Source organism: Bemisia tabaci, chromosome 7 (assembly GCF_918797505.1).
Source record: "Bemisia tabaci chromosome 7, PGI_BMITA_v3".
NCBI classification, from domain to species: domain Eukaryota; kingdom Metazoa; phylum Arthropoda; class Insecta; order Hemiptera; family Aleyrodidae; genus Bemisia; species Bemisia tabaci.
In genome coordinates, this window is record NC_092799.1 from 9,396,780 (window position 1) to 9,407,985 (window position 11,206).

Here is an 11,206-nt window from a genome sequence, read left to right on the forward strand (position 1 = left end):
AAAATCTTGGCTCTCATTTTATTTTTTTGAAGGAGAGCAAATCAATAGCGTTCCTTCAAGTTTTTACAGATCTTTCTTCGCACTCAGAAGAAAAATCAAGCAAGTTTTCAAGAATCAACAATGAGATGTTTTCCATTTAAAAAATCAAGTATGAAGGGAAGTCTGCAAACTGAGATATATGGTCTTATAGTTTCACCGGCAATATTACATTTTTCACAATTCAAGGAACTTGATTAAATTAAACTGAATGTGTAGAGCAATAAAATAAAATATTTACTTTCGAAATACTTAACAAACAAAACACAATAACAATCATAAAAATTAAAAAAAAAAAAAAAAAAAAATTCGTGCCACAGCTTCCAGTTGGCTGAACTGTAATGAAGGCAGTTTAATGTGCAGAAACATTTGAAAATTAAATAAGTCTATGCTTGTGGCAGTCCCTTGAGCTTGGATTATATTTCAGGTCCAGCAGAGCATTTTGTTGCATTAGGCCTTGTCTCCACGGGACGTTTCAAGGGATTTGTCCCAGGGAAAAATCTCACTTGCGAAGTTGGGAAAAATATTGAGTTAGTCAATACTAATTACAGTGGCAACTAAGAGTTCTAGCGGAGTCCCAGAAATGATATAAAAAGAAGAAGAAGAAATTTTGTTAAGTTTTTTAACAGGAAAAAAGCCCAGAAGTTTCACTCCTGCGATTCGAACATGGGAAACATCCCGTGGAGACAAGGCGTTACAAACATGAGTACCTATATGATGTACATCCTACTTGTACAAATTAGAACAGTGAGGCATTTGAAAAAGAAAACTGACGATTTAATTTTTACAATTTGAATGAAACATTTGAATATTTTTTAAAAAGTGAAATTCAGCCTGCTGCGGGGCAATCAAAGGGCTTGCTCTTCATCTGTCCCTCAATTAAAATGACAAAAATGGTATTTTCTCCTGCCTCTGTTAGATCCTCTAAGTTCCAATGAGGCCCTAGACAAGGTAAAAATGAAAACACTGTGCAAGATGTTTCCTCTTTAAAATTTCACGATGAAAACGAATCACACAAAGGGAGGTCTGAAAATCAACTCCTAAACAAGAAATAAGTGTTCATGATTAATATTGATGATCACTTCTTTTGTTAACTTTATCGGCCATACTTTATCAAATTTTGTAGAAACTTTTTCTTCCGATTTTACTAAAATTTTTGATACTTTTTACAGTACGGCCGTTTTGAGCAACCGCTCATCTTCAGGTGTTTAAAAATTTTTATGAATCGGTCACATTATCAGTCACATCATGAACGCGAATGCGGATACTGAACAACTTCTCACGATTGTGAAAGCGCACCATAATTTTAGATTTTATAAAATTTTTTTAAACACCTGACGATGAGCGGTTCCTCGAAATAGCGGTAGTGTAAAAGTATCAACAATTTTAGAAAACTCGGTAAGAATAAGTTTCTACAAAATTTGATAACATTGATTAAATGACAAATGTACGAAATATCTGCAAATATCTCATTCAGAAATTGATTTACGAAATTCCCATCGTAAGGTACGCTTTCTATGAAAATTTTGAAGAAAATTCATGTGATGTTAATATTCAGTTCAGACCCTGTCTGGTAGTCCATTAAGCAGTTTAGGAAAATAATCTTTTGAATCCAATAAATTGAAAAAGAGAAAATTCATGCCATTTATTGAGCTCAAGGGGCCTACTTGAAAAAATTAGAAGATGATGAAAAATGAACAAAAGTTTCTGGCTAAATTAAACCAAGTCGTCAAAGAAGGCTCAAAAAAAGTGACATACAAAATTATCTAGAAAATAACAAGTTTGTTTTGGGTGTTTTGCTAAAATACAAATTAACATACACATAAATAATCAGCATGAGAGAGAGCAAATCGTGAATGTTAAAAATCATACAGTAAATCAAAAATTAACTTTTCGAAGTTAATGACGCCACTTCTAAAAAATAATCTAAAATCTTTGGTTTTTGACATCATGCTTAAAAACAGCAAAGTTTGATTTCGCACACAGTGACTGTAAAAGGCAAATAAGTAGATCGGAATTTCAGAGTTGTCAACATGCAAGAATCACAACTGAGGAGGCCCTGAGAAATTCTTTAAGTAATTAGAAAAATTAGAGTGAAAATCTCATCAGAAGATAACAAAATAGGAAATATAGCTGATTCTGTCCGGAATCAGCCTAACTGTTGCCTAATTCCAATCAAGATATATTTTTTAACAGAGAACCTAACAACATAATGCCTTCAAGCTTTCTGTACATTTCATTGGTCTTATAGAGAATAATATCCACATTCCAAGTCGAAATGTATATTATCTTCCTGTTGAAAAAATAAAACATAAAAGGAAGGTCAGGCAATGCCTGAAATAGTTAAACTGATTATGGTTGAAGTCGCCTGATTGTTGGAGCCATTCTAGACTAGCACAGGTGTAGAAATTAAATGATGGAATTTTCCAGTTGTACTTTATTAGGCGGCCAAATAAGATTTCACAAACTTTCATACGGCGTTCAAATGCCACTCCCACGTTTGGATAATTTCAAATTCCAAGACATTCTCCATAGATTGGCCAAAAAACTTAAACCATTCTATGGTAGTTCAGGTATCATCGTGAAAAGTTTGACGGTAAAATGGTTTGAATTACCCCTAGCAGAATTGGACAAGTGAATACTGTAAATCATCATGTATCCGTTTTGCAATTATCACTATAACATGGTGCTTTTACAGCTCAAAAACTTTCAAGATCAAATTTAAAGTGATGGTAACTGATATTTTGCAGAGCTTTCTCAGTAAATTTCCTTAGAATTTCGAAAATTGAATCAAATGGGCGGTGAGATGATAAACCATGATTGTGAGATGATTGTGCATCCTTTTTGAGGAATAATTATCTAGAGCAAATTTTTCTCTTCTATTTTTCTGTTTGAATTTCTTGCACGTTGGCTTCTTGTTCAGATGAAAGACATTCATTCTCTTGATTTGCAGTCTCATTTGTAGTCTCTTTCTCTGAACTCTCTTCCGGTTTTTCCTCTTCAGCAGGTTCTGCATCCTCTAGGACTATTTCCTCAGGATCAGGAGCACGAGGTAAGAACTCTTCCTCAGGGCAAATTCTCGAGAAAATTGACTTAGCCTGAAAAAAATAGATGTTTATTAATTTCAGACGATCAGACAGTAGAGGATTCATGAAAGCCTAAAACTTATTTTTTCTGCCTCTTGAGAAAATAAAAGGAAATTAGCCCTTTCCAGTCCGCGGCAGTTTTCCACGGCCGCCATTAAGCAAGGTTAAGGTAGCAGCGATGTTGTCAAAAAAGACAGTGGTTTCCAAAGGGTCCACCAGAGACCGCCACTTGTTGGAGCAGTTGAATATACCCGACAACGGGCCTGCGCAGGAGTTCAAACTTTTGGGCGACTATATCCGACATTGGACCTAAACGCGTTATTTTTCACGGTGAATATATCCGACATTGGACTGGAAAGGGTTAATCAAACTTACCGATAATTCTGTTTATTATACAATGTAAGAAAGCCAACTTTTACAAATCCCATTCTCTTTTTTCTTTCTATTTTTTTCTTTCAGTGTAAGTCCGAGTTATTTTTCCGTGGTACAAAATTGAGCCTATCACTCCAAAAAAGGAAGGTGGAGAGATTATAGTTGCTGTAATTGCACATGCGTTCTTCTTGTGACTTTACCAAACTGGTCCTCACACTGAAGGAAAGTAAAAAATTACAAGGAATCAAGGTTGATGGACTTTCATCACATCAATCCCTTTCTCCCTGTCCAAATATGCACATCTACTCATTGAAAAACAATTCTGCATACGAGTTAAAATATTAAATTTTTTTCCCATGACTGGATATTTGATTCCATATAAAAAATTTCGATCAGATTGTCCTTCATCTTGTGTTATTAATACGTCTGAAAGCCACTCACCTGATTAACAGAGGCATCAAAATCAAGATCACCGTCAGGTCCAGAACAAAGATGAACATTTGCTGGTACACTGGGGCTGAAAAACTGCGGAGAGGTATCCAAAACATTGTAATAGAGAGCCCAAAGCAAACGTGGCTTCCAATTTTCACTAATTTCTGCTGAGTCACCCTGTGATGCAAAAAATTAGGGAATAATCAGGCAAGGATAATTAAGAAATGCATCAATTGAGCTGAAATTATGGTTGGGTTTTAATGTTCTTCCGCCTTGATGAGTCATTTAGCAGGGTTAGAATTCTATCTACCTGGAGGGATTTGCTTTAAAAATGGATGTTGCAAACCTGTGCTTATTACGTTGAATTTGTTTCCCTAATTTGGTAAATAAAAGTCTCTTGAAAACATAAATGTAAACTCAAAATTCAATGAAAATAACAGTTAAACAAAAACTTGAGGCTGACCAATGCAATATATCGTGTGTCGTTCTGATTCATAATCCTTCAGCCATCGAGTCATTTTAACACATGTAAAAATTACCTCCACTGCGGCATCAGCCGATTTTTCATCATCTTCAAGTGTATATGGATTAAATAAATTGGAAACAATGGGTAATAAGTCTTCTTGAGCAGATACTTCCTGTTTACAAGTCATGTGAACGACATCTGAAAGAACAAATCACAGGCGTAACCAACAAGATTCTGATTGAAAGGAAATTCTCCAACAAGGTATAAATTGCAATTTGCCCCATGGAAAACAATATAAATTCTATCTCAGATAAGAATTTTGCCCAAGTTAATTCGTGTGAGGATTTGAACATCCTTCATAAAATCAGTTTTTTGAATGCCAGGTTCAATTATGTTGCCTTGGTGATGAAGAGGCAATATTTGAGCACCTTTCAAGCACTTTCTGAGCACTCTTCTCAAAATTAATTCCTACACAAACGCACACAGGTCATTTCCCGGGGCCCAATTTTAATGATGAGAATGTAGACTGATTATTTTATCCTTTTTGAGGATAGAGACTCCACTTTATTTTCATTGGGAGATATTTTCCTTCAACTTTTCAATTACACTTAAGTATCTGTGGGAATTATCAAAAAGAAAATTTCAAGCACTTTTAAAACGTAATCCAAAAAATCAAATAGTTTCAAGGTCTTGAGCAAAGAGTCTTTGTCCAAGAACTGCATGCCAGAATGCCTGACAATACTAAGGTAACACAAAATAAGAGAAGAGCTCTAACGTACATTGATTTGTTGGACATGCACATGTGGCGGGTCCAACTTCTATCACAGTAATCAGCCTGTTATTGATTGGGTACTGAAGCAGAGTTAGTTGTTCTTTCTCCGATGGTAAGATGGACCTGTGAAGGATTGAATCATTAGTGTGTAAGCGTACAATACAGAATATGTTTCTGTGTTTTGAGAACATTTGTAGGGAAAAAATAAATATGGCTCGTTAAAGAAGTATTCCTTAGTTCTTTTGTATTTTTAAGGAGAAGTTTTCTTTCAAGAGATGTAGGTTGAAAATTATTGTTTACTTTATAGGCAATGATTGTTTCTAATTAGAGAGTTTCAGAGAGACAAAGACAAAATGCTTTTGAACTGAATAGCTCAATTGAGAGAATTGAATAAAAGATGATGCATTAAAAAAAGAATAACTCAAACCTTTTTCAGGGCTGCCTAAATTTTTTTGCATTTTTAGTGGACTGTTCTCTCAGTTGCTCTCATTATGACAAATCAGAAGAATACATCTAAGTTCAGTTTATCTGATATTTTTGAATGATACATTAAAAAAATTGACAAGACTGACTCATTGGGCCGAAGTAAGAGGCCTTTTCAACTTATCAAATGGACGTATTCATGCTAAAAGAAAATATGTGCGTAGGGTTTACAAGCAACATGGTTCCTTCAAGATAAATGTGTCAAAATAATTCCCTAGAAGAATGATAAAAAGGACATATTTTTGCTTACCTGTCAGTTATAAAAATTCCTCTTGACAGACCCTTCTTTTCAGGATTGACTAAGAAAGATTTCGGGAATGAACTTACACCTAGAACTACATGAGGAGCCGAGAATATTTGATCTTCCGACACGATGCCTTTGCAAGAGTTATCACTATCCGAAATGACCAATGCTTCAGCACCTTTCTTCAAGTGATAAATCCACCAAATACTGCACAAAGCCTATGAAAGATGAAAAAAAAAAATAGGGAAGAAAATTACTTGCGTCATTATTAATAAATCAAACATTAAAATATTGGAAACATAATAACTTATCAAATTTGTTCCAGAATATGGTTGTGGTCAAATATCTATGTAGCTTACATGAGAAAACTGGATAAATATTAAAATTTATGCATACAATTAAAAAAAAAAAAGAAAGAGACGCTGGTCAAATTGAATGCCGGTCTGACTACAACTGAGCCCTTGTATGTATCACTTAAAACAAACATCCTTAGAAAAACATTCTCATCCAGCGAGAGAGTGCTTTTGGATAGAGATAAGTATATAATACAGGCTCTGCAAGACAGATTTTTTGTTTATTAGCATAACTTCAAAATTGCATCTCAAAGACAGCAAAATGTTATAATTACCGGCAAAAGCATTGAGGAAGCTCTCCGCTTCCGTACATAGACCACAGAAATGGTGAGTTGGAATATCGTCCTAAACTGCTAAGGAATAACTGAGATCGGGATAGTCCTTCTTTAAACGAAGTTTTTTCTGTTCCCATGGCAATGGCGTGAAGTACATAATGAATCAGGTTGTTTGGCAACTTCTTGCTCTTTAGAAATTCCAAAAATGTTTTGTCCTGAAAAGCTGTCACACAGAAAATCATGAAATAAATAAATGGTCAGGTATTCAAAAAATTCTCTTTTTGCATCCATTAAGAGAAAAAAGTTTTCAGGAATGTAATTGTCCGCTGGAGAGAAGCCCTTAGTGCAGGAATGTAATTGTCCGCTGGAGAGAAGCCCTTAGTGCTTCTTAAAACTTAAAATTAAGTTAATGGTCCAAGTGCATGCGGGAGTATGATACAAATATTTTGCCACTTAAAGCATCGAAAAATACAGAGCAGAGCAAGAGTTATGATGGTTTAAGGTTTGCAAATGCTTCAGTTGAGAAAAAGTTATTTGAAGTTGTAATATTCCATGCTTGAAATTTCAAATTATCAATTGAATAAATTTTATTCCCTTCATTGTCACAAAACTGGAATTAATTGCTCGCACCGTGCCCTTGAAAATTCTAGAAATTTAAAATTAAAAACTCGAATTCTGATGTCTAATATTTACTATTACAAACTGAACTTTTAATGCTTCAACCCAACTTAAAAAAAAATCATCTTCCTGAAAAGTTTGAGTCCTTGTACAAAAATCCCTGTTCTTGCAGCAAATTTTTTTAAATTAGTTGGTGGATCGACACGCACTTCTGAGGGTTCAAAGCTGTTTGAACTGTGTTATGAAAACAGTATTGACAGCAGCTGAATTTGTAGGCGACAGGCTTACCTTCAAATTCACTGCTAGAGTCAGACTGAGTGAAAGATGTAAGTAATTTCATGAGCATGCGTTTTTCTACCACACTAACATCAGTGGTTGCAAAAACATCCGCTCGAGAGCATGGGACGGGTTGCAGTCGATTATTTATCCACGTAAGAACACGTGTCACACTGCGGAATTCAGTATAGCGACCGATATTTGATGATATCAGAAGTTCAACTAATGAACCTTTGGCGAAAAGTAGCTGCAAAAAAAGTTCAAAACTGAGGTTAACATTGTAAAACTAAAAGGATTGATCTTGATGCAACAGGAGAGAAAACAGATACCAACATTTTTTACACATCCACCTACTTAAGTTAGGTTTCTTTAGAGAAGAAAAATGTTCTTATTTGAGTAATGCAAATCTTTTAGACATAAACTCTTAGAACAGAGATCGCTTTTATACGAATAAAACTTTGAAAAAAGTCCATGAAAAACTCGAAAACAGCTTAAGTTGAAAGAATTTTTATTTTGATTGAAATTGAGCCTGTTATTACCTTGGAGCAGAGGTGAAACTACTTCCCACTCCAGCAACTATGTGGTTACATAAAAATGAAGAGGCCCAGGCTCAAATGAGGGGGCCAAGAGTATTTTTTCGTTTCTTTCTTAAAAAAAGAAGCAAGAAAAAAAAATTATCCTGAAACTGTTTTTAATTTAAAATCATAGTAATCGAAATGAGGGAGCCTTTAGCTTTTGAGTAATTTCAAATTTTGCAGATTTTTTAGTATTCAAAATTCTTACCTTAGGAGCAAGGTCTAGATTATATTTACGACTATTTTCTAGGAATGTTTTTTGGCTCCAGGAGACCTCCTGCTTTTTGGGTTCAACAGGCTCACTTGGAGTCGGTTTGATTTCTTGAGGTTCTTCTGTTGGTCCAGATGCATTGTCATCAGGGACCTGCTCTAAATCTTTATTGGCGCTTGGACTGGTGATTGTTGGTTCTGGTGTTTCTTCTTCTTTATCTCTGCAGAAATAAGACAAGAGAAAAAATAAATCGATCAAGATCGAATGCAACAGTTGGTAAAAAATGAAAGATTCGGAGAGGGTTAGTACTTGATGTTGCAATACTCTACCTCCAGTCAATGAAATTTATTTTTGTCGATTTTTCCTTCCATTTAGATGAACTTCTTCTTGGTTTTAATTATTTTTTTCTTCCTTTTGAATGATTCTAATTATGTACGTATCAGAATGAGGGATACTGCAGCTGGGAAAGTTAGAGAGAAAAAAAGGGGAAAAGAAAAACCTGGAGAGAAAGTTAAAAGCTAGTCATTCTGAGTAAAACTTTTTTGGGAGATACTCTCTAAGAAAACTGATCATAATAAATCATTGTCTTGCCTCATTTTTCAGGTTTGAGTTCATTTCTGTCATAGTCTTCCCTGTAAGTTTTTCATTTAATGCCAAAATTTTCTCAAAATTACAACAATTTCTCTCAAACCCCTCATTTGTGTGACCTATTGAACACTGGTCAGCATCTAAAGGTCACTTCAAGGGAGAAATTAGAGAAAACTTTGAAGAATTTGTGATTTTCTATAATTTCCCAGCATACCACTCAATCGTATTTTGAATTACGATAAACTTTAGCAGACTTGAGAATATATGGATTGCATTTTGCAAGAAGGAGCCTGGAGCATTGCAATGTTGCTAAGATTCTGCAACTTCTTTTGTCTTGGAATAAAAACCTAATTATCCATTGACAGTTTCTATTTTACTAGCTAAAAACTGTAAATTTAAGACAAATAAATTAGCATCTAAAATTTCATATTTTTTCATGATTTCAGTAATTTTATTGCAAAGGATAAAAATGCACAATCTTAGCATCATTACAATACTTCTGGTTCCTTGGTAATCCATGTAATGTAACCATGTAAATGTAAAATCCAAATGTAAATGTAATCAAATGTAAAAAATGTAATCCATATATAGAAATAACAATTTGTACTTACTCTATGAAAAATATTTCCTCTATGTTCGAAACCAGTGATCCAACGTTTTTGATTTGTAAACATGAACAGTTTTCAGGAACAGAGAAACCAGAGGAGCCAATCAAATTTTCTTCTGAAACCTTAGGGGACTGACTGCTAATCCATTCCTCAATTCCTTTGAAATTGAACGTTGCCCACAGGTCACCGTAGTATGAGTTACTGCCAAAAAAAAAAAAGGTTGAAATTCAATTTTTCTTGTCTAAAATTTTGTGAAAAACCCAAAAATTTCACCATTTCTAAGGGGAGAAAAAGCTAATTTATCTGATACCTAATTAAAAGCTGACGGACGAGCTGATTGTTAGGCAGCGTGTTTCATTAGAGTGAGACAATGTCTTAAGCTGAATTTATCAGATTAGCAAGCACTGTTAATTCTATTTCCTCTGCCTTGCTACGTCATCAAAGCCCACCAAAAATATTGTTCAAACTGGTCCCATTTTTCTCATTTTCAAAACAGGGTTTTTTGTCATTTAGGGTTTAAAAAAATCTGAAGAAATTGTGAGAAGTTCATAGTTCACACCATACAAAAGTGAGAACGTTCCTGAAAAGAGAATGAATTAGAGAAGATGTGTGCTACTGACCGATTAGTTTACAGTCTATGGAAAATTTCAAATAATGATCACAAATCATAAAAGTTCATGATCTTGGTTGCAGATATATTACCTGTCCAAGTGAAGAACTCTTTGCCCAACTCTACTGGCAGCAGCTGCAATAATGGATTCTGTCATACCTGAAATAAATTGAGCAAATCATAGAAGAATTAAGCTGGATATGTTATTTTGGTAAAATACTGGAGAAAGTATTTATGAATCAACCGTAAACTTGGTTCAACAAGTCAATGTTTCTCCTCCATTAGGATAGAAAAAGATTATTTCTTTTATTCGAATATGATTGAACAATGAAAAATAAAAGCTCTAAGGTCAACTCAGAATCATTGTTGCGATATCATGCTGTCTCATTTGAAATCATTCGTGATCAACTACTTACTTAGAGGCTTTCCTTTCTGTATGATCGCAGTGGGATACTACAAACTATAATGCTCTTCATCCCTATCCCAGAGGACAGTTCATTGCATCACAAAATGGCAGCATTACCAGAGGGATGACTCTTTTGCGCTTATGTTGAAGAAACTTTATGTTGATGGTCCTCAATAAACTTCTCGGAAATGGATCTTATTAATTTAAAAGAAAGAGCCCTAGGCACTTTTGTTGAAAGAGAAGTCTCTTTACCGTGACAGCAGAAGGGTCTTCATTATTTAATTTCATTTAAAAGAGATGATCAGTACCTTCCTATAACTATTTGAGTGTTTCTAACGGCTCCAGATTTGCTGTGTTTTTAAAACATCATGTGCGCGCACCTTTCGGTTTGAACACTCCTTATATTTACATGGTGTCAAAGCACTTTGAGACATACCTGTGCCCACGACAATGACATCATATGATGATGGAATATCTTCATTCATCCTGGCTATGAAATGATTCCGCTACGTCCTAGCAAAGATGAAACTATGCAACAATAATAAATACAGCAGGCAGTGAAGTTTCGCAGCGCTTGGAGTAAAATCAGGGCCAATAAATTTTCAATAACAAATAGATTCAATGTGGTAAAACTAATAATAAAAACCCTGAAATTCAGTAATTCTCTCAGATATATTACAAATTATGCACGGAAAGAAACGAAACAAATAACTTGGAGCACGAAAGAATAAGATAGTTTTTTTTTGACATAACCTGTTGTAAACAAAGGTGAACGTCGACAATTTGACCGTCGAC

At 34.6% G+C, this 11,206-nt stretch overlaps 1 protein-coding gene across 1 annotated transcript; it reads right to left on the bottom strand.

Annotated features, from left to right (window-relative positions):
* Positions 1–252: 252 nt before the first annotated feature.
* Rep (Rab escort protein) lies at positions 253–11,118 on the bottom strand. Its single transcript, XM_072302403.1, is given in 12 exon segments — positions 253–3,134; positions 3,936–4,103; positions 4,466–4,590; positions 5,172–5,287; positions 5,898–6,078; positions 6,081–6,109; positions 6,520–6,742; positions 7,426–7,660; positions 8,197–8,419; positions 9,399–9,596; positions 10,098–10,164; positions 10,848–11,118. Coding segments are annotated over 12 exon segments (1,833 nt in total). The 5' UTR covers positions 10,897–11,118; the 3' UTR covers positions 253–2,915.
* Positions 11,119–11,206: the final 88 nt, after the last annotated feature.